Genomic DNA, 24544 nt, shown 5'->3' with positions numbered 1-24544 from the left:
TAATATGGATGGTCCTGTTTTAGTGTCATTCTGCATCTTTTTTGTGTAGAAGAGACATTTGGAGTCCTGGAAGTGATTATAACAATGGCAATATTGGCATCACAATGTTTGGAGGCAGGCTCTGTGTGTGTTGTTTTAACTTTGCTGTTGCATTTGCATTTCTAGGAAATAAATGGAGGCTTTTTTCATTTTAGAGTTTCATGGTCCACTGGAAGAGATGGATCTTTCTGTTTGTAGGTAACCTATGACAGTCTTCCTTTTCATGGAGCCTCTTAGCAGGGTGTGCTACGTATCCATTCATTCAATATCTAGTCTTCAACCACTAATAGTTTGCCTTTAGCTAATCTATAGGAGTGTGATCTATGTAGTATTTGGAAACACAACTCCACGTAGGTGCCCCATTGGTAAGAAGCATTGTCTCCATTATAAATATGATCCAACCTTCAGTTGCAACCTAGTGAAGGGAATTGTGTGTCAGTTTAATGATTTTCATGGGGTAAGGATTTATATTCACCTAGTAGCTTTTTATCATTCATTGCTTTTGTAAAGAGATTGATGACAATCTTGGTTAAATGGCATTGTGGAATATTCAAGCCCTGGATAAAAGTTTTTGTGCAAGGAAATGTACTTATCTTTCTGGGGAAAAGGAATTAGGTTTTTGGGCAATCACAGAAAAGGTATATATTGTAATGCCACAACTGATCAGGGATTTTTCCCACTTTGAACTTGTGCCTGTTAGCAGATGCACAATGCTGTCCGTATTCAGCAAACTGATTGCATTTTATTTCATTTTTTGGTAAAAGGTCAGAGGATTTTGAAAAATGAAACCTTGGTATTGAACAAGAGCTGAATTGTGGATTTAGTATTTGTTCAGTAGAAATGACCATGTAATTAAAGTACAGGGAACTGAGCATAGGTAAATGTAAGCTTTAATGCCTGAATTAGGACTAAAAATTTAAAGTATTGCTTTTTTTGCGATTTAGGAGCATAGATCTTTGTACATGATCTCCCATTAAATGCTAATTCAAAAAGGATATTTTAAAGTTCTGGCTAAGAAAGGGCGGGGCAAAGAAACAATAGGGATAACATGTAAAATAAAAGTCTGAATGCTTGAAGGAAGAGATGGGTTTTCAAGTGTTTGCAGAATCTTCTGAAATATGACTTGAGGCAAATAAACCTCTGCATTATGGGAGACATACATATCTCCATGGCCACTTTCCGGGCCCTGATCACAGGTAGTCAGCAATCTTTCCATCATGTACATTTAGTTTCATTTTGTATCCTGATGAGAGCTACATCTTGTATTAATTTCACTTTAGGAAAATAATTTTAAAGTAACCCCCATTTCAAGATTTTCTGAAACATTTTGTCATAGAGTGCACAATGGCTTACTTGCAAATTGTGTTTGTGTTGCAGGTTCTCAATGATATGTTGTGGGTTAAGTTTAATAATAATACTGGTAAAGTAAGCCTTTATGACTGTAAGTGCTTGTCCAATGTGAATGTTTTGAAACGATGCTCATATTAGCCTGGAGCAAAGCTATTTTTTCACAAAATAAGGCCACCATGCTATGCATCAGAAGGAACTACGGTTATGGCTTGATGGATCCAAATGAGTTGTGTCTTTTGACAGTCCAAACCTGCAGATGCAACTTCTTTACATTGTATTGAGCCTAATTTAGACACAGTCATGGACTCAGGGTGTTTTTCGATTGACTTAGTGGCTCACATTTTTCAGCAGACGTTTTCAAGACTTATACCTTATCAAAAGCAGTAGTAGATATTTGGTAGATATGATCCAAGCTGTCTGATGGATCGTCCAAGGAATAAAAGCAATTTCAGTGACAACATGACAACTACCATAAGCCTGTATGTTGCTAAGGTTCCATATCCAGGAAAATGTATGCATAGAAGGCTGGGCAACTCTCTTAAAATATAATCCTCTCTGCAGATTTCAAGCGTAATCTCACCGGGATAGGGTCTATTACATTTTGATGTTAGGATTTTGGATGTGTGAGAATAGTAATTTAAATACACCTGTTAGGATTCCATCTTACCCTTCATAAACTGGTAGGTTTATATGTCCTCAGTGGATCATAGTATTTTTGTCTGTGATATATCTGCAGTCTCCTGAAGCAGCCTCTTAGGTCTTGGTTTCCATTTTTACAAACCCCCTTTTTCTAAATAATGATCCCTAAATCATCCAACTGAGATAACTCAGTCCATGTTTTAGTTGTCCTCCACAACTTTCAGTGATGCCTCTTCTCCTTTGAACAATGAGTGGGCAATTTAGTTTGTATTAAACTTCCGCTGACTATGAGAAGGTGATTTTGTGTTTGGCAGGCTCCAGATAATTCTTATCAGTAGAAGATGCATTTTGTTTTGATATTGCAAATTGAGATTTGAGATTGAGATTTGGTTCTGTCATTTCAGCTTGTGTAATGCTAAACTTGGAAGACCTTGATGAAGCTTCTTTCTTTGAAAAGATCATTGTTTAGGGTTATATTCTCGCCTCAGACAGAGGCACTCTATGTGCTCTAGATAGATGTCTCACCACTGATTGAATGTCTGGGCTTCTTGGTTGTTTTCCTGCAATTCTAAGTTTCAGTTGAATAACAAACCTTATTAATGTACACCTTTTACCAACCTATGGTTCTTTTCTCATGTAACCATGCAGAATAAATTAAGCAAACTAGGCTCCATCATTCCAGGTGTGGTCACTTGATATCCACCTGAATTTTGCATTCTAATCTTACTATGTTTATTTTTTGCCAAGTTGGGTAACAACTTTAAATACATATCTATTCTGAATTGCCACTTGTTTAAGCAGATCTTCATTGTTGCACCTACAAGCTCTGACTTCTGTCTCCATAAGACATTCCACAGTAATTTTCAAATGGTATTTATTACGTCAACATGGTATACTTTCCGAGCCTTATTTTACATTTAGAGTGCAAACAGAGAGATTTTCTAAATTAAGATGATTTTCTGAAGGTTTTTGAGGATTCACCATTTATATCTACTCTTAGTGACATCCAACCTGGACAGATATAAGTGACCTTAATTAATCCTTAATGTAAATTGCCTTTTTAGACTAATGTCTCTTTTAATCCTGCAGATAGAAATGTTCCGTTATCTTGCCTACAAAACTCTGTCATAGACTGTTATACCATGGTGCATTTCTGCCTTTTGCAGGGAAAAGATAGTGCATCATTGATTGACTTTTACAAACAAGAAATCTGAAATATCTTTAGACCCCTAAAGCTTGGGCAACAGTACATTGCCAGATATACTTAATTAATCCATGAGTAACTTTAATTTGTTTGTTCTTTGCCTTATCTTGCAGTGTGGCATTCATGCTACTGTCACATAAACTTCCCCTTATTATTATATATTATGAAGACCTGCTGTCTAGTGTGCACATCATCCCTTTTTTCAGATTCTGGGACATTTTCACAGAGGAAGGACTGTATTGATGAAAAGCAAGCCTGGAAGTAATGATCAAATTTCACACCGGTACTCTTCATTACTGTGTTCCAGCTGTTCATTATCACAGTCCAAATTTCCCTCTTCATGCCTCTGTTCTGTGGCAATTTATTTTGTATCGACTTCTTTAGTGTTTAGAGATATGATTGGGAGTGATGGGCTGGTGTATAAACCATAATATATGAAAGGGAGAGAACATTATTCGATTACAGACAAGTTTCCTGTGTCTGAGGATGATCTCTTCCTAACTGAGAGAGCTCAATACGAAGGTGATAAATAGCTGGACATCAAAAATGGAGATTACCGGTATGTAATCTGCATCCACATCCACTCCACACTCTTTCTATTCCCACTCTTCTATGGTTTCAAATATCAATTTCTCACATTCACCTAACCCTATTCAGTTTTTTTTAGTGTTTTTTCTTTATTATTTCTTTGTATTTAATTTCATGCCTATGTTTTCCTAAGCATGGTTGCCTAGACCTCAGTCATGTGCTTGCCTGCATGTCGAAATCCAGTACTGGTATTGCATATTTCTTTTCATGTGATTATATGCCTATGTTTTTCTCTGTTTGTTTTGGTAGTAGTGTGAGGTCTTGAGGCTGCATCCACTTTGAGTCTGAAAGCAAACAAAATTGCACTTTCAATGTATTGTAGGTGGTGTGTTTCAGGGTTTGTGATGTGACAATGTGGTTAAGCACATTTATCCACATCAACTGGAAGAACGCAGCATTGAAGTTGGCCTTGGTACACAACTCAAGCATGCTGTTGACCCTCCAGTTCTTCTTCCGATATATATATATATATGCATATATACCAATATGTATATATGTATAAATATATAATATTAATGTCTGTAGTACTGCATGTTATATGTGTATTGTACAGTATTTAGTCACTTGTGGAGCCCTGGTTCTGTAGGTTTGACTTCAATTTTATTTGAATGTGTCTAAGATACTGTATTAAGACATATATAGAGAGTGATTTTTTGTATGTGATCACAACAAATTAGTTTTGTTATATGAATGTGTTTGTCCAGTGCATGTCCTATGTGTCTGTACACGAAAAGGTGTGTTACTCCTTTTGGTTATCTTATTACACTATTTGTGTCTTTAATTCTAGTTCGCCGTGTTCCACCGCGATTCTCTATCCCACCAACAAATCATGAAATCATGCCAGGCGGAAGTGTTAATATCACTTGTGTGGCAGTGGGATCACCAATGCCATATGTGAAATGGATGCTTGGTTTAGAAGATTTGACTCCTGAAGATGATATGCCAATTGGGAGAAATGTGCTTGAACTTACTGATGTTAGGCAATCAGCAAATTACACATGTGTAGCTATGTCAACTCTTGGTGTTATTGAGGCTACCGCACAGATAAATGTGAAAGGTAAGTATGTGGTTTTACATCTGTCTCTAAAATGGGTGCAACTGAACATTGTCGTAGGTACCCACTCCTAACTTAAAATAGATGCTCTCATAGTTTGAACTGTTAGTAAATAATATGCATCCAAATGTAAACTGCATGCATGAATCTACAATAAAACTATTAGTTCATTTTTTTCTCCACACTTAGGGGTATTGATTGATATGTTTATGTCTCTTTTCTCTGGGTCATAAACTTTATATTATGTTGTGTTTACGTGTAAAGTGCACCAGGGGTTTGGAGAGGGGGGTTGGGTGGTGACCTGGCACTGGAAGTATAACAATTATCTGTGCAAAATGTCTCTACAGGACTCTCCTGGCATTGAACAGATTTTGTTATGTCAGATATTGGATGGTCATTCTGTAAGATTAAAACTCTCTTTGTTGTTCTTACATCTATACCATTCTGTGTTTTCATCTTGCTTTCTTACGAAACATTATAGAGGATGTCTACTAAAACCTTTCCGGCCTAATTGATGGCTGTAATTGAAATTTGTAATGAAGGGCAGAGGCATTTTTCACCTGTGCACCTGAGAGAGCAGCCTGTTGTCTCTTTACATGTAAAATTCCTGCAGTCTCCTTAACTGGTGCCCTTCCACCATAAGTAGCAACCTTAACTTCCCTTTGTGTGTGCAAGCAGTGTATGAGTGTTTGTGCAGTCTGATGTGAGTTGGGACATACAGTAGATGTGGTACATGTGTGTGTGTTTGCACCATGTACCTGTACAGTATGACTGGCACTTCACCTGCCCAAGAGGTGATACTGGTACTGTACCAAATTTAACAGGCTGACGCGGCAACGCTTCATTCACCCTCCAAACAATGACTGGGTTTCTCCTCCATACTGGCATGAAGCAGCCCCTATGAGGTACACACAAGGTGCAATATATGGAACCAGCACCAACAATGGCCATTATATCTGTTTGGCTAGCTCTCAGAGAAATGTGTACTGATGCACAGTACACCACATGCACATGGTCCTACAGCGGCCGCCCGAATTGCCGGGACGAAGCAATTAAATCCTCTGTCACCAACACGTCACCTGAGCCCATTCATATAATGATTTAGTCTCTACTCATCGACATGCAATGTAAAAGGGTGAGTGAAGTAGGTGCAGACTCTCCTAGGCTCTCTAGTTTGCAACATAACAGTTTTAAAATTAGTCCTACCTCACACTACAGCTCCCCCTCAACAATAACTGCGAGTGGTAAAAGAACAATGCTGAAGCAAATCCTAAATAGTTGCAGTTTGCCATACCCCTGAACAGTAAAGTGAAGTAAGAAAATTTGCAAAAAAATTTCAGTTATATCAATAACACATTTATAGTCAAATTTCAATTGTTTTATAAACCTGCATAATGCACCCGCCCTTATGTTAACTTCCTTGTATCAATATCATAGTATGCAGTTCCTGATATACATTTCCCACAGTGCACTCCATGATTATATGCAATCACGAATATTGTGCTTTCCACAATAATGTGCATCTCCCTGGTCTGCTGTTCCTGGTCACACTCACATCCGTGCATTCTTAATAACTTTTTGGGGATGTAATCTACTATAAGAACCATCCTATATCCATGTCATGTTTTATTTCTGAAGGTGGCTCAGTGTTTCTCCCTGTTGTACTTGCCCCTAACAGCATCTCCTGTTGTGTATTCTCCATCTTTTTAAAATGTATTCTCTTCCATCCACTCACTAGACTTTTGTATTTGTTTCTACCACTCTTTCTCCTAGTTAGCACATACAGTTAAAAACCCTAATGCCTCGCCTATCTCCATGTCTCAAATCTAGGTCTTTTCTCCACTTTGCTACACCACTACCCCTCTTTGATAATAAGTAATTGTCGCTCATGTTCTAAGATGCAGATTTACAATCACTTTGTGCTAGGTTTTCTTTACTTTTGTAACACAATTCCGGTGCAAAATGTTGTGGTGGTACTTAGTGTCTAACGCAAATCAGTATTCACAAAATATCACAAAGTAGCGCTATATGTTACTTTGTGCTACTTTGCATCAAGGGGTGTGCCATGGGTGGTACATGGATGTTCCCATTCAATCACCCGTTGACCCAAACCGCTATGTACTAACATTGGTAGTCAAGGATTTGAATCAAAAAAGTATGTTTACTCAAGGCAAGTGCAACTGTGGAGCAAGCTATTAAACTTTCCAAATTTTTCCAACTCTGCATACTATTTGCATTGTACAGCACACATACAAAGTGGGAAAATATTAAAGCATGTTTTATGTGCTTGAAGGGTTCCTCCCAGTACAACACCGTTTCTAGGTAGCGCACACACACCGTTGCACTATGGTGTAAGGTTGTGTGCGCTGGCCTATGGGAATCTAAAGAGCACCTGTGCAGGAAGAGAGAGGAATACAACACCATATCTTAGGAGATATTATGCTGTTCTGCTCTCTCCCTTTCACTTAGGGCAGTGCAGCAACTTTCCTTTCTACGTTGTTTGAAAATTAGTAAATCTTCCCTCTCTGTCTTGACCTCCTTAATCTATCTCTCCACCCCTACATTTTTCTCATTCTCGCTATAAAAACTATCTTTCTCTCTCTAATACCTAGTGAGCAGACCTCAACAGACATGCCTCAATTTGCACATTCTGATGTACACTCAATGATAATGTGCAATGCCTTTTGATGTATCTTTCTTGATGATATGCATTATTTGATGATGTGCACGCCACTGGATGTGCTCTACCCCACATGCAGTTCCCCGATGTGCACTTTCCTAGTGTATGTCTTACTACTGGGGTTGGGAAGGTGGTAAATCCTTCCACTGAGGTACTCGTCACACCGCTGCGGCATTTTCATATTCTCTTGCTGGCTTAATCTCAGTCAAGCAGGCTAAAACACATTTTTATAATTCTGGCATTGTGGTTTTATGTGGGTTTAGGTTTGATTCTTTCATTGCACTCTCCAACTCATAGTCTCTCCCCTTGCCTTTTATTTTGAAATGTTCTCACTTCTCTATCCATCTCTGGCTCTCTCTTTCACTTTACCCCACTATTCTACATCTCCTTTTATCGAAAAAACTCTGCTCCTCATCATCTACCTTGCACTTATAGCTCCATCCCTTTGAATCTACTCTCTAATTCACCTTTATCACTCTCTCTTTCTCTCCATTTTTCTCTTTCAACTTCTCCTCAGTTCTTCCCCCACCTGTTCCTTATTAAGCAAAGCTGGAGATCACTCTCTGGCTGGAGGAAGAGGGAACAAGGTAAAATAAATGAAAGATAAGTGTCTGATATTACCATATGAAACAGGAAAAATCCTTAGAGAAGTATCCCAATAAAGACTGTTGGTGTGAGTGTGCCTGTTGTGAAAGTAATGTCCACCAACCCCAATTTAAGTTAAAATGTCATTTAAAAAAATATATTAGGTACGTCTTCACTAAATATCCGCCAAGTCACCTTGGCTTTGTCTTTTTTCCAGAGGGAATAACAGGTTGCATAGGACCTTTGTTCTACATATAGCACTGTTGTTGCATCACAAAATAGACATTTTTAGATCCAAATGCCCAAACTATTTGCTCTGTCAATGTTTGTTTACTGATGTCGTTTTTTTTTCATTTTTGCAGCTAAGCATACAGACTTACTTTGTACATTCAAATTTTTTACATAACGCATTCTATATAAGGAACACTGGCCCAGGTTTACCAAGGTCCCGTGCCAGCTCAAAGTGATGCATAGCACCACAAAATGACGCTAAGTGTGCATTGTGTTAACATTCCAGCACAAAAGTACTTTGCTCTGCTTTGACTTAAAGGGGTGTTTCTGAGGAGTTACTTGGGCAAATTAGCCCAAACAAGAGTAGGTTCAAATCTCAATCTACTAACATGGCCAGACGTGGCTTTGTGTCTGTAAATAACGCCTTGTTGAAAGAAGGCTCTGGCAAAGAGAAATGTTTTCATTTCTCACAAGAAACCATGCATTGCATGCGTGCTGAAGTGCACAGCATAAATCCAGTGTATGGGATCCTTGCATTGTATGGGTGCTGGGGGAAGTGCAAAGTACAATTCCAGTGCACGGGATCCTTCTATGTTTGTCTAGACAAAGGAAGTTTTACTGTGAGTGTATGCTTACTGTTCAAATCCTATACTATACAGCACACCCTGAGCTCTGCTAACCTGTGTGACACACAAGGCAGCTGTTTAGAGCAACAGTTCATAGAATTAAAGGGCACGCCAGTCTTAGAACATGTTGCTCTGTGCTTTTCCCTTGGTCAATGCAGTGCGCAAATTTGGCTGTTGCGCTGTGTGAGAAATGCTTAAATCTGAGCCTCTGTATGTTGTTGGGCACAAACAGTTACTCTTTGTACATTTTGCTCTGTGTCAGTGGAAATTCTGCCATGTTTCTTTGGGAATTCTTGGTTGCCGGACACCCTTCCTTGTGAAACAGATGGTTTACCATCAGTGACTCAGAATGTCACATAAATCTGCCAGCTATTGCACATCTGTCTTTGGGGGTCTATGTGATTTCTACATATGTTGAGATATTCAACCCACAATAACTGCTACATATTTTTCTACACATTATATATGTCTGGCTAGTTGGGTAGGTATAATTACCCCAGTTAAGTTGTAAGGAGCCGTAACTACAAATAATGCTTTCCATTTTGCTTCTCTAATACTTCTTTTCTTGTGTTGGTGTTTCTAGCCTTGCCCAAACCCCCAGGAACTCCTGTGGTTACAGAGACCACAGCAACCAGCATAACATTGACTTGGGACTCTGGAAACCCTGAGCCAGTTTCTTACTACATAATCCTACACAAGCCTAAGAATTCAGAGGAACTTTACAAAGAGATTGATGGTGTGGCTACCACACGGTACAGTGTTGCAGGACTCAGTCCTTATTCAGAGTATGAATTCAAGGTTGTTGCTGTGAACAACATTGGGCGGGGCCCACCAAGTGAACCTGTGATGACAAGGACATCAGAGCAGGCTCCATCCAGTCCTCCTCGTAATGTACAAGCTCGCATGCTAAGCCCATCCACCATTTTAGTTGAGTGGGAAGAACCAGAAGAACCCAATGGAAAGATTCAAGGCTACAGAGTGTATTATACCATGGACTCCACTCAACATGCCAACAGCTGGACTAAACACAACGTAGCGGACAGCTACATCACCACTATTGGGAACTTAGTGCCACAGAAAACATATTTCGTGAAAGTTTTGGCATTTACGTCTGTTGGGGATGGTCCCCTCTCTAATGACATCAAAGTCATCACTCAAACAGGAGGTAAGTTGTAAGGTTCTTATTTTTATCATGCAATGCCACTCTCATTATTCTTTGTATAGTAGAGCATTCACATTATGTCACAGAGTACAAAGGTGACTAATTTAAAGTGATGGATTTGATTACATATCAACTACATGGACTAGACTAGACCATGGGATAGAGCTGTTCTGCGACTTGACAGGCCTCAGTGTTTCTTTTATTTGTTCATCATTTCTGATAGAAAAAGGACAAGAAGTAAAAAGATACAGCTGCTGTTTTACTAGCTGGCATACAAGCATTGTGTTCTGCTTCTGATTCTCATCTCATAGTTTTAACATTTGAAGTAACTCTTTGATCAATTTATGATGCTTTTGAGACTTGACAAACTAAATTCATTACCATCATATAAGTTTATTAAAACATAAACATAAAAATAAGATACCTGCAATTTCCCCATTTTCCATTTTCTGGGACTTGTTGATTAGATTCAATTTAAAATGTAATCTCATATTTAGACTTCATTGGATATAGAAGAGCACATTTTAATTTGTTCTGCAAGTATTGTCTTTTGGCTTCGTGTGCAGGAACTTGATTTGTTCATCACTGGTATACGTCTCTATAACCACTACAGATGTATTCCAGGATATACTTATCCTTTTGGTTGCAGATAGGTGCATGAATTTGTCTTGAGTTTTCACTAGACCGCCCAGTAACTACGAACTTGATCAGGGGCTTTCAAGGAACAGCAAATCATACTGGTGTCAGGTGCTGAATTATAGCATTGTATCAATATTGTATCCAGTTAGGTATTGGAGTCAGTTGAAGGGATATCTTGTTTGCTCATCAATTTTAGAATGGCTGGTAGATGGGTCTTATGCCTTCCTGAAATTACAATTGGTGGCTTAGTGATGTGTGTACAGAGCAAGACATGTCTTAAGAGTGAGTTTTTCAACTAATTCTGAAATCATTAAAAGTTCATGATTGATCATATGTATTGAGTAGGTGGTTTAAGAGCTGTGCAACTTAAGTGTTCATGATTCTTTTCCATTTCTCTTGTCTCATCTTCTGTTAATTGTTCAGCATGTAACTGCAGGTTGGCAGTGGAGAGGTAAGATGTGGAGGTAGATAGGACATTTCTTGGAGAATACCTTATAGATGGTGCACCGAATGTTGTACGTTTTGTTTTGTTGATGTGCGTGACAGTGCAGTGACTCAGGGTAGGGCTCATGTAATCCTGCTCCTTGAGTCTGAAACATTTTAGCCACCTTGATGTGAATCTATTGAAGTTTCTTGTTATATTTTTTGGAGAGACCAATATGGACTGAGTTGGATTATTGTAGGTTTGTGAGCACAGAAAATGGCAAGACCTGAAGTGTTTCAAATGAAAAAGGTGAGATTTGTTTCAGCAGATTAGCTTGCACATTTCTCAATTCCCTCTTGAGTTGATTAGGGAGAGACGGTCAGGTCAGTGTAATGCCTTATTCTTAACTTTCTTCACTTTCTGTTAACCTTTTACTGAATAATATTATTGAAGATAATTTGAGGAAAACACAAAGGTGAAAGATGAAATGCTTGCAAGTAACCTCAGTAACTGGCAAACACCTGGGCTGCAATCCAGCCCATGCCTTTTCACCCACTGCTCCACCTCAGACAGAGAACATGTACATGTAAATCATCATTAGATTTGCTCCAGTAGTAGGAGTATAGCCGGAACTGCCAAGCCTGAGCTCCTCTGAACAGAATCACAACCAACCATTAACTGCGCCTGGCCTATTTACTTTTTGTCAGTAAGGCATAGCTTAGATCATGTGGCACAGTGAGCACAGGACCCATGTTTTGGTATACCCATTGCGCTTGGGATATTTCCAGACGAACACCAAAAATTGGTGTGTGAAATGTTTGTACATAATCTCAACCACTGGATCACGTGGGCACACATTCTAATCCATTTTGTCACCCAGTATGCCACTCCAGACACCAGCTGTATACAAATCTGCCTTATTTTTGCTCCAGGAGGAAACTGGCCATTCTGGTCCCCTCTGAAAAGCCTCACAAGCAACCCAAGACCAGTTTGGACCTACATAATCCTTTTCAGTGAGGTATAGCTTGGATTCTGTGGCACGGTGAACACAGGGTCACATTTGTGTGTATTAGTTGCACTTAGGACTTCTCTCTGAGGAAAACACAATTATTCTAACTTTCTTCAGGTTTTGTTAAATCTTAATATTGAGAAATGTTATAGAAGATCATTTGAGGGAAAGCACAAAAATGATTGGTGGAATGGTTGAAAAAAGGATCAGTCAGTGACTATAACTGAGAGATGCCTTTCAGTCTATCCACTCCAGATAGAGATTTGGAGTAGGGCACCAAAAGTTGACATATAAACAAAAAATAATAAATGAAATGAAGGCCCAAGATTTGGTGGAGATTAATTCAAGTGTTCCTGACAGTTCCTTTAGTTTTTTGCTATCTAAGTAAATACCAAAGAATCACACACAAATAACTTAACAATACTCTCACAATCAACCTTCCTTTTAATGACAATAAGCATTCAGAAAGTATCAACGTTTGATTCCTGAATCTGCCAAAATCTCTACATGGTGAAACTCAAATGTTCTTTTTTTTTTTTAAACAAACCTTATTAGGTTTCTAGAGCAAGATAATCAATGTGCATGCATCATAGATTAGTTGTCTCCCTCCCTCATAATTCCCATACATTCGCTTATAAATTATTTGGCATCATCCCACGGTTCATCTCCATTGTATGCTTGACAACCAACAGTCATGGGTCTAGGAGTGCCTTACCCAATACTCAGCGTGGTCCATATATAGATCCACAGCCTGTCCTAATAAATCTAAACCTTGAACTAACTATCCCCTCACACCCTCCCTCCAGGCATGTCACATCCAGTGTTTCTTTGTGTTCTGCAATAACTAATGATAGTGTGCTGTCAGCTGTTTCCAGCTCTCATTTAATATAAGTTATACAGGCTTTCACCCCAGTTTCACTCTTCTAATGCCTGTCGAATGTGGTCGGGCAGTCACCTCTGCGCGCTACGATGGGCCTATTCTGTGCCCGGAGTTCCCGGTTCTGTATCATTGCCGTTCCCCTCCTCTTGGTCCTTTAATAATCCCACTAAGTGTGCCCACGCTCTGGCTGCCTCAAGTGCTCTCTCACTCCCCGCTAGCTGAAGTCGTATTATTCCATCACATTCTGCCCATTTGATAAAATCTCTCTTCCATCTAATGAAGCTCGGGGACCCTCTCGCCTTCCAATGCATAGTGATTTCTCTCTTGGCCAACACCAGCCCCATGTCTATAAACTTGCTAGTAATCTTGGTTCTAGCTGTATGTGGAAACCAATGCAATATACAAGTTCCTAGCGCCAGTTCCAGCTCTCTTTCAGTCACCTCCTTCAATAATGTAATTACTTCATTCCAATAGTCAACAAGTAGCAGACATCCCCAAATCATGTGAGGGAAATCTGCCCCCTCCCCTCTACATCTTGGGCATTCATCGGAATCCGTGTTGAAGTATGTTTCGATTTTCACCGGTGTGAGGTAGGCCCGGTTCAAGATATAGAAGTGAAGCAACTGGAAACGAGCATTCCTGGTGCTCTTCCATGCTCGTTCTACCATCTCGGCACAGGCCCTTTCCGGAATCTCTTTTCCCATATCCGCTTCCCATTTTTGCCTGAGTGCATCCAAGGGGGGAAGCTTCTCAAGTGTCATACGCTTATAGAGGCATATAACCTCTTTAAACTTCCCTGCTGCAGTTACCCTACATTGGCATCCCATCGAAACCTTGGGTTCCACTTGCCCCTCCTTCCAGTGTGCGCGGATAGCTGCTATGAGCGCTGCGTGGACCAAAAAGTTCCCACCTCTCAAGTAAAACCTCTCCTGTAGAGTATCATAAGGCAGCATAATCCCATCCTCATATAAATCCCCAATGACAGACAATCCCCTCTCGTCCCAGTCACTCAACTCCCGCTAAGATCCCCCGTGAGGTAGTGCCTTGCACATAGAGAGCGGTATATCGGGGGCATATGGCACTTTCAAGCCCGCCCTCCTAAGACTCTGCTTCCAGCATTGGCTTGCTGTCTTGAGTTCCTCTGTTAAAGTCCCCAGCCAGACAGGGAGGTCTAATACTATTTGAGAGAGCTGCTGTAACCACGGGGCACCCCGTCTTTCCTATTCTGTACCTCATAATCTCAGTGCCACTCTCTGTGTCAACCATTTCAATTGTTCAGCTAGGTAATAGGTTTCGAAGTGGGCACCGCCCACCCTCCCTCCGAACGTGGGCGCATCATCACCTTCAAGGCAACCCTTCGCCTCCCAGTGCCCCATAAAAATCCCGTGGACATGGATGTAAGTTGTTTAAATATCCACGCTGGTATCCAAATCGGTAGAGTTCACAAATAATACAATAGTCGGGGGAGGGCCACCATTTTGAGTAGAGACACCCGCCCAGCAACCGACAGTGGCACCGTTCCCCAAAAATCAATACTGCCCGCCAATCCACAAATCGCTCTAACGATGTTACCCTCCAATATATCCGCTCTGGAGTGATATATATGGATGCCTAGATAGGGGAGGCACCTGCATTTCCACCTCACTCCTGCTGCATCATGTAGATCGCTCCTACTTCTGTCCGTGGGGAACAAGCAGGATTCAGCCCAGTTAACTCGAAGGCCAGACATCTCCCCAGTTCATGCAATAACGCCTTTGCTCCCAGTAATTCCCCCTCTGTCTCACCGAGGAACATTAGCAAATCATCCGCATAGAGGGCTATATGATGTATTTGACCCTGAACCTGTAGTCCTCAAAAACACCTCCCTGTCCTGGCCTTTGCTGCTAGAGGTTCCATAGCCAACGCGAACAATAGAGGGGACAGCGGACATCCCTGCCTCATGACCCGGGTGACCTCGCAAGCATCTGATACCACCCCTCCCAGCCTGACCCGCGCTATAAAAGATTTGTAAAGTAAATCCATCCATGCTATGAAATCTTCCTCCAGTCCAAACCGGGCCATGACATGGAAGAGATAAGGCCATTCCAGACTATTGAACGCCTTCTCTATATCGACGGCAAACACCGCAGCAGTGACCCTGGGATAAGCGTCCGCTCCAAGTATGTACAGTAAGCGCCGTATATCGAAGGCCATATTCCTAGTAGGAATTAAGCCAGATTGGTCGCGATGAATGAGCGTCGACATATAGGGCAACAGCCGGGCGGCCAAGATACGGTTTAATATCTTATAATCCATATTGAGCATGGACAGCGGTTGATATGCCGTGCTGTCCCATGCCGACTTACCCGGTTTCAGGAGTGGAATAATAACAGTTTCTCTTGTGGACACAGGGAGGTTGGCCCAGGCGCTTCGCCTCATTGTACAAATTCACTAATCACGGCGCTAACTGCTCAGAGTAAGTGACATACAGCTCAATCGGGAGTCTGTCTGTTCCCGGCATTTTGTTCCACGCCATATGTTTAATAGCAGCCCGTACTTCTCATAGCTCAATGTTCCCTCCCAGTACCTCAGCTGTCTCATGCTCCAGTTGTGAGAGCTGAAGCTCACGCGTGAGCCCCTCTAATTCATCCCCTGTCCTGATAGTCTTGTTCCTGTATAGGTCCCTGTAGTAATCATAAAACAAACTGCTTATACCTTCCTGAGTAAAGCAAGTGTCTCCGCGGGCATAGTGAATCTCTGATATCGGGTTAGCCCCTGTGCGATGGGTTAGCCAGCCAGGCCAGGAGGGCACCTGACTTGTTTCCCTCAACATGAGAGCGTGTGATGTACGCCTTGTGGTCAATGCATCGTAGATGCTCCACCTGCCCTGCCACAGCTTCCCGTGTCTCCCCCAAGTTCCCCTGTCTATCCGGCCTATTAGGGCAAACTTTCTCAACCTCCCGAAGGCGTGCGTCAGCCTCTCTCACTTTCTCCAGGAGCACTCTGCGGACTCCCACCATCTCAGCCATGCACTGCCCTCGCAGTACCACCTTAAAGGCGTCCCATTCCACAGCCGGTGTGGAGGCAGTTCCCTCATAATCTTCAAAACATTGGGTGATGGTCGTGCCCACCGCTTCCCTAAATACTGGGTCCTCTAATACCTCTGGGCGGAGTCGCCAGGTAGGAATCTGGGCCTGGGACTGCAACCAATGCATCCGGAGAAACAACAGATTATGATTCGATAGCGTTCTGGTGAGATATTTGCTACTGTGCACACTAGCATGCACGTCCGCAGTACACAGCAACGCATCTAGGCAAGCATGTAGATCATGCAGTGCCGAATAATAGGAATAGTCCTGGTCAACCGGGTGGTGAGCCCTCCAGGTGTCCACTAGGCCCCATCGGGTCTGCCAGTTTCACCGGGCTTCTGCAATCTTATGCGTGGGAGCATTAGGGAGCGGGGGGGTGGGAACGATCTTACGTCATATCGGTTATGCAATTAAAATCCCCTCCCAATAATACCGACCCAGTGAGATAAGGTGCTAGTTTCGTGGACAGCTGCGCAAAAAAAAGCTGGTTGCTCTGTATTGGGAGCATAGATACTGCCCAGAGCAATATCACGCCCATCTAGTATTCCATGGACCACTGCAAACCTGCCCTCTGGATCAATAAACTGTGATCCACACTGGAAAGGCACCCCCGCTCACACCCAAACCAACACTCCCTGTGCAAAGGCTGAGAAGGTTGTATAAAATAATTGCCCTCGCCAGCGCCGCTGTAACGCTGCCCCCTCCTGCGCCTGCAAATGTGTTTCCTGTAGGAAGGCAATATGAACACCCCTCCGCAACAATTATGCATGGAGTTTCTGTCTGCGCCACATAGAGTGCATGCCCCGCACATTCCAGGATAGACACCTCAATTCACTGGTTGAACCCATCCCATCCGCATCTGAAAAACACACCCACACTTTAGAATATTGACATGCCAGGCCCTGATAACCCCTAAATCTACAATGCAACCCCAACTCCCCCACCCCAGGACAGCTACCATAAAACTAGTACCCATCCAAACTATGTAAACAACACACTCAAAAAACCTCTGACAAGAACCATCAGCCCCGAATCTTCGAAGCCAGTCCGGGGTTATCACCAGTCTTTCATCACCTGCATCAGTTCATGATTGCCCAAGCCATTCCCGTCTTGCAGTCATCTGTGTCAAGCAATATTATCCGCCGTCTGCGGTGTCACCACAAGCATCCGCTCCTCGCCAGTTAGAGATGAGTCTGATTCCTGCCCGGCCAAGCCATCAGTGGTAGTGCACTTCTCCTCTTCAGATGTAGGAGCGCAGACCTGCGCCAACTCCACCACTGCCTGCAGCGCCGCTGCCCATTCACAGGCCGTCTGAGTAGTTGTGGGTTTCTTCTGAGATCTATTGCGAGTGTGCCGACGCGGTTGCATAGATTTATTGGATACTCATTCTCGCACCTCTCTCAGTGCCCCACCTCTCGGGGTTTCCTTCTTGTAGTTCTCCTGCGAATCCCACGCTTCTTGTGGAGAGTCCACATAATGAGTGTTCCCATCTAGAATAATACGCAATCGGGCTGGAAACATCAGGGAATATTGAAGTCCCTTCTCCCGCAAAGCCTTCTTGACCGCTATGTAAGAAGCACGCTTCTTTTGCACCTTTATCGTGTAGTCTGGGAATAACGTGACTTTGGCATTGTCCACCGTAAAAGGGCCACCCACTCTCGCCTTTTGTAACAATAAGTCCCTGTCCCGGAAGTGGAGCAGGCGGGCCACTACCGGTCTTGGGGGTCTCCCTGGGGCCAATGGTCGGGCTGGGACTCTCTGGATGTTTCAACAACTACCATAACTTATCACCTTAATTAATTTTGGTCTTAAAGTCTTTGCTCTTTGTCTCTTCTGTCATAGCGCCGGGACACTCTGTCGAGTAGCTGTGCGCTTTATAAATCCTTGATTAACACAACATAACATAACATGGGCCCTCTCAAGCGTATAAAAGGCTGTAAGTTCTTCCGGGGCCACTACTTCTCTGAACCACGTCTTCAGGAAGGACACCATATCTCTCCCTTCTGCCCCTTCCGGCAGACCCACGACCCTTACGTTGTTCCTCCGATTGCGGCCCTCTGTGTCTTTGGCTCTATGTTCCAGCGTCGCCACCCTGTACGTTAAGGCCTGTACTTGCTGCTCCACATCTTTATGCGCTAGCGTTATTTCCGCAATGTTGAGTTTGGTTTTCTTGACCCTCTCGGAGAGTTTCTTGTGCTCATCTTGCAATAATCCAAGCCCCACCGCAACCGTGCTAATGTCTTGATGAAGAGTCGCCTTTGTGCCGGCTATGGCAGCTAGAATCTGTTGTAGTTGCCACTGTACGGGGTCATCCGAGGCACTTCGTGCTGGATCCTGTGCTTCCTCCTCTTGGTCCTGGGAGGTCCCCGCTTGGCGACCCCTGGGTTTACCCATGGCTATTAGGAGTCCTCCTGCTCTTGGTACTGCTCCTCTCGTGCTCCACTGAGTGCCCTACACAATCGGCACCGGCCCCCCCTCCCGTACAACGAAGGTTGTCGCTGTGTCTCTTGCAGCTGAGGCCCGGGCGCAGTCACTACAGTGCTGCAGTAGGGGCCAGATGGCAGCTCGCCGCCTGTGCCCCTCTCCAAGCCCTCCTCACTCTCCAACGTGGAGCAGAGGGCTCGTGCAATGCCGCTCCACCCAACTTCACCAGTGACTCCGGGGAACCAGTAGGGTCTCTTTCGTGCTTCCCAGTAGCAGGCTCAGTGCCTTCCAGGTAGTCAGCTGTGTATCCCTACGGCGAGTCAGTCATCCCACCGCCATATGTGCATAGGTGCATTTGGGGCCCCTCCTAGATTGCAGCGCAGTTTAGGTGTCAATTCAGACCCTGCAGCAATCGTGAGACCCCACTAAGGGAGCAGACGGCCGCCTCCAAGTCCCATCAATACGTCTCCGCAGCCTCCTGCTCCCTAGGGGCCCCCCAGCTCGCAAGTTCCACACCAGCACAGGCTTCCCGGACGGGCCTGCACTCGGTGGGGGTGGGCCCCCCAGGGAAGCTCAGCCCGCAGGCTGCCACCGCTTTCCCGGGCCTGGGTCAGGGCTTGCTCAATACCGTGCCTCAGGCTGCCCCCCGTACCTCCAGCAAGACGTCCTCTCGCTCTCCACCATCAGGTCACCGGTGCAGGCAGCAAAGTCAAACAAGAGCCTCAGCTCCCCTGCCAGGACTTCAGGGAACTCCTGCAAACGTGTAGGTTTTTCTGTAGTGCTTCATTCGCATTTCTCTCGCCTACAGCCGCTGCTCATTCACGCTTCAGGTAAACCTCCCCGCCTCATGGGGGATTCTACTCGGGAATCGGCTGTCCACCACCCGTCAGCAACTCCCCTTCCTGTTAGATTGTGGCCGCCACCCAAAAATCGTCGCGCCGATGCAAGGGCACCCACAATGCAGTTCGCGCTCCCATTGCAGCGCTCAGGGACCGTCGATCGCCTCCGCACTCGATTCCATCCTCTCCGGCTCCATGTTGAATCGGCTTGGCATCTCCGGTCGACTTCTTTGTCTCGGCCGTATCTCGGGCAGGTCGTCCCCCTCAACACTTTTGGGTCTTGTCGACGGTGCTCAGCTCATCAATGGGCTCCATGGCATGAAATGTAGCCACAGCTGGTCGTTTTTAGCAGGATAATCACAAGGCTGATGCGGAGCTCTCTGCTCACGCGTTCGCCATCGCTGCTGGCCAAGCGACGCCCCGAAACTCTAATGATCGACTGATGATTCCTCCCATGGACTCCTCTACATAATAATCTGTGATGTCAGGACATCTTTGTGTCACAATTAGAGCCTGCTTGGAATTCAAGGGGCATTACAGGGTTGTCATTAATGATTCCATTTGGTATTTCCACCTCTAAATCCAAGGATTCCAAGTAAAATGCCTCAGAATGAAGAATACCATGCTAAACAAAGACCGTTGCATGCAGATTTTCTGCTGACACTTTCCACCTGCTTGGAGCAGTATCTCCAAGAGATACTATTCTGGTTGACTCATAAATAACGAGGGCCTCAGCAGTAAATGACCATGCATTAAAGATGTGTTCCTTACCTTTCACAAAGATCCTTCTTGATTTTGTGTTTTTAACTCTCTGGCAGGATTCACCTGGGTAAACATAACATTTTAAATTTATGAAAGATGCTTATTTTCTCCACATTCTATACTGGGGTTGATACATTTTATTCATATGGTTCTTTTCAGGTTGCCAGCAGAAATCTCCTCTTATTTAAATGTTGAAATGTATGCGTGAAAAAGGAGAATGCAGCTTTCAGTGCAATTTAACTTCTGATTCTTCAAAACACCTTTTTAGCACACCATATACGTTTTCTAGCCCTTTAAAAACTAATACAGCTGTCTTTGTGTGTTAGCTCCATTTGGTGGTCTAAATGGGATCCTGGGATGTCAGTTTGCAACGAGTAGGTCTGACCATACAGGGTTGCTCAAGGTTTTCACGCGGTACTAATTATCGGAGTCCTTGCTCATTGGAAATCTTAGCTCCTTCGCATAGCTTGCCGTCCTAGCTCATGCTCTGTTCCTGCAATCTTAGTCTCTAGATTTGCTAGGATAGCTGTAATGGTAGTAACTGATTTTTCAACATTATTGAACTTCCAAAGAAAATCATATATGATGCTCATCCTCTTCTTATGGCCGTTCTTCAGCCACTTCATCACCATATTTTCATCCTACTTGCAAGAAATTGGATTAATAGTTGAGAGGAGGGGAAGTCCCACTCAAATAAGAAACACAATCATTTTAAGGCTGAACCACAAAAAGCCACTAATTAAACCTATGCTTAACCTTCTGGTTGCTTGGCACAAAAGCAGTCATACTTAACAATGAGGCAATGTGTAAAGTATTTATGCAGTAGTCAAACAGTGATAAAGTGAAAACACAATACAAGAAAAGCACTCACTAATTTAGGAATTAGTACATTTTAATAAATAAAATGATACCAAAATGACAAACATTCAATCATTAGAACCAGAGATAATCAATTTAAATGTTTTTAGTGAAAATAATGCCTTAAACATAAGTCGCCACTTGAGGTTATCTGGTCTAGCTGGACAGCTTCAAAGTCGCATGCTCAGCCTGACCGCAATGGAGCACAGGTCGGATACTGGGACCAGGTGTGCCCCAGTGAGGAGGTTACATTCTAAGAGTTCCAAGTCCACATAAGGAGCCAGGTTAGAGCTTTGTGTTGGAGGTCGTTGTTGGCGTGAGGAGCAGGCCACCACTGGACTTCTGCATTGGCCGTTGTTGCAGATAAACTGTGTGTGGCGCAAAGAGCAGGTCGCCCCTAGAGTGCGGGGTTTGCGGACATCTCAGATGATCGTTTCCCAGCGTGAATAGTCACTTGTAATTGTGAAAAGCCCTAAACTACAGGATTTTCATCTGGAGTTCAGGAGTACATTCTGATACTGGCCAGGGCTCACTCCAGCAGAGGCCATCAGCAAGGCTTGGGCATGTTCAGGTAGGTCTAGTTGGTGCTGGTCAGCTGGGCGGTTGCAGGGATACCTATGGAAGCTTGTTGTGTCCCTGTAGCTCATACAGGAGGCCAGCTAACTGACCCTTGAAGTCACTTCTAGGGAGGCTGGATTCAAGGCAAGTAGGTCGAGTCTTTCTTTTACAGACAGCAGGGCAGTCCTTCTTCTGTATGTCCACAGGTCCAGGAGTGTTCTCGCGAGAGGTTCTGAAGGCGCTATTCTTACACCCAATGCCAGCCTGCGGGTGTGGTGGCTATTTCCTTTGTATAAGCTTCCCTCTTTCCAGTGTTTCAACTAACAAAGGGCAGGCAGACCTGGGAGTGAGCTGCATTTGTCATTGGCTCGGCAGGCAGCCCTTAGAAGTCAAGAAGAGCAGGGGCAGAGCCCTGAGTCTACCCTTTGATGTTCAGGAGAGGAACACTATGCCACACGGCCCTGTCTGGAAGAAATACACTACACACCATACGAGAATCATTCACAGTCACGTGACCCTGGAAACAGGCCAGGTGGCACATTTGGGTTAAGCAGAAAAATGTTAACTGCTATAGTCTACATTAGGGGTGACTTATAAATATTAAAAATAAAGGTTTAGGCCTAGCAAAAGGATTATTTTGGCAGGTCAAAATGGCAGTTTAAAACTGCACTATAGGCTGCAGTAACAGGCCTGAGACAAGTTTTGCAGTCTTACTCTAGTGGGTGGCACAAGGAATGCAGCTGCTACCTAATAGTAATTAATTTACTCAGTGCCGACCTTAGCACCTGTCGCGCCTGGTGCAAAAATGTTTGTTGGGCTCCCCCTCATCCATGGTGGAGGTGGAAGATTACCTCACCACAAACTTTTAACAGTGCCCCTCAAGTCTTCATAACCACTCTCTTTCAGATGCATTTAATTAGTCATATAGCGTCACTCATACCAGTGTAAGGTGACAGAGCACTTTGCATCACACACACATTACACAGAGACAATCAATCATACATGTGTAAATCAGTGTATAGGAAATGTTACATAAGCCAGAGGACTACAAGGTGTAGGAGTGACATGTCATCCATACTGGTAGGTAGTATAGTTTAAGAGTGCTTGGTCTGGAGAAGCACTAACTCAGAATTGAAAGCGGAACACCATAGTTGGGGGTTCTCTTTAATAATATGAATCAATTTCTACCCAAATGAACCCTTTTTGCAGCATTAATCTGTGCTCTAATGTATACTTTGCAGTGTGCATGCAGTTCTTTGATGACAGTTAATAATTCACTTTTCTATATTAGGATTTTAACTTATAAACTGTAAGTAACAAAACGATGTCTCTTAAAAAAGTAGTAACCCACTGACCTATTTACATTATATGCACTTTCTGATCTGCATGATACACATTCTTTGCAGCAGGCAAATTAACCCTCTGTGATATTTTATGATCAGTCAAAGCCTCAACTAGACAAAACTCCAATTTCTCTCCTGGAAGGACATTAAATCACAGGAGTTGTCTTGACATTTTTATTGTTGTCTGGAAATTGCTGGAGGCAAGGAATGCGGCAGCCGGTGCTCTTAAAATCAAAACAAACTTGAAAATTCGCCACCCCATGAAGTCAGCACCCAGTGCAGTGGCACCAGTCGCACTACCTTAGAGCCGACCCTGAATTTACTGGCCATGGATACATAGAGTACCATTTTCTAGGGACCGAGTAGTAAATGAAATGTAGTACAATTTCACCATGTTCAAGGGAGAGAGAGCACACACATTTTTTTCACTGTCTAGCAGTGGTAAAGTACACAGAGTATAAAAGCCAACAAAAATGAGTTCAGCAAAAACAGGGGAATGAAGGTAAGAGGTCCGGGGGGGAATACCATGCCAAGGATGTCTGGTCTAACTCTCCTTAAATCCTATTACTCAAAGTTCTGGTAAGGTAGTCATTTTCTCCTTTCAAAATGTATCACTCGCCTGGGCTTAGAAAGTCTATTTTCTCTGACCATGTACAATGGCCTGGCACGTGTGATGGCAAAGTTGATTTTACAGTGACTTGTGGGAAGGTGCAGCTAGAATACATTGGAGTGGATACATTGGTAAAACATTAGTCCTATTATTACTAAATGATATATACCTACTCCATTGGAACTTTAACTAAGTTGCCATATGGCATGCAGTACATCTCTTTTGGTCTCTGTGTGAATTTTGATACAGCATATTGAAAAATCTTTAATAAGTCAATTTTCTGGTAGATTAGATCACATGGCATGGCCTGAACAGAAGATAAGCAGTGGATTTGCAAGATTTTCCTTGCTGAGATTCTGTCTTTTTGCCTGCTTTTCTCACCACATTGGCATTTGATGGTTGATATTTAAAGAATGACACAATCCTTATAATTTAATGCAGTTTTTCCAATAGGTCATACAGATTTAGGAAATACATATCTAACACAATTGCTAGGTTTAATCATAATTAACAGAGGTGCCATCTGTAATGCCAAGAGCGACGTCCAGCTCTAAAAGTGTATAACTTAGCTGTCCCAAAGGCATACATTGAACTTTATTTTTGTGCAGAGCCACTATAACAAAGTAGAAGTAGACTTGCAATGCATGTCTTCAGATGAGAGCAGTGGTTGCTTCTGACTACATTCAGATACTTTCAGGAGGATGTGGATCCCTTTCCATGAAACTGTTAATGCAGTTTTATAATACAACTTCATATTCCTGTCCTAATAGTTATTTGCTGTACTAGCATTGTGTAGGAAATTGGGATATTAGTTAAGGGGGTACGTACCCACCTCAAGCAATAGTCACAATCCTTGTAAGGGTGAATCACTGAAGTCACCAAATGAACCTGAGCTCGATTCCGTAGTAGCTATGGTGCAAAGCAGGCAGGTTTACCTGGAGGACAGAATTTATCATCCTTGTTGTCCACTTC

The 24544-nt window shown here is 43.1% G+C and overlaps 1 protein-coding gene across 22 annotated transcripts in view; it reads left to right on the top strand.

Annotated features, from left to right (window-relative positions):
* PTPRD (protein tyrosine phosphatase receptor type D) overlaps positions 1-24544 on the top strand; it is a 3784543-nt gene that overhangs the window by 3446343 nt on the left and 313656 nt on the right. For all 22 annotated transcript variants that reach the window (XM_085633482.1, XM_085633637.1, XM_085633629.1 and 19 more), the window contains 2 exons: positions 4608-4877; positions 9580-10161. In XM_085633482.1, the coding sequence (XP_085489608.1) occupies positions 4608-4877; positions 9580-10161 (852 nt within the window). The remainder of the gene's footprint in view (positions 1-4607; positions 4878-9579; positions 10162-24544) is intronic.

Source organism: Triturus cristatus, chromosome 2_1 (genome assembly GCF_964204655.1).
Source record: "Triturus cristatus chromosome 2_1, aTriCri1.1, whole genome shotgun sequence".
Lineage (NCBI taxonomy): Eukaryota > Metazoa > Chordata > Amphibia > Caudata > Salamandridae > Triturus > Triturus cristatus.
Note: the sequence above shows the minus strand (reverse complement) of the source record. Positions and strands in the feature narration are given on the sequence as shown.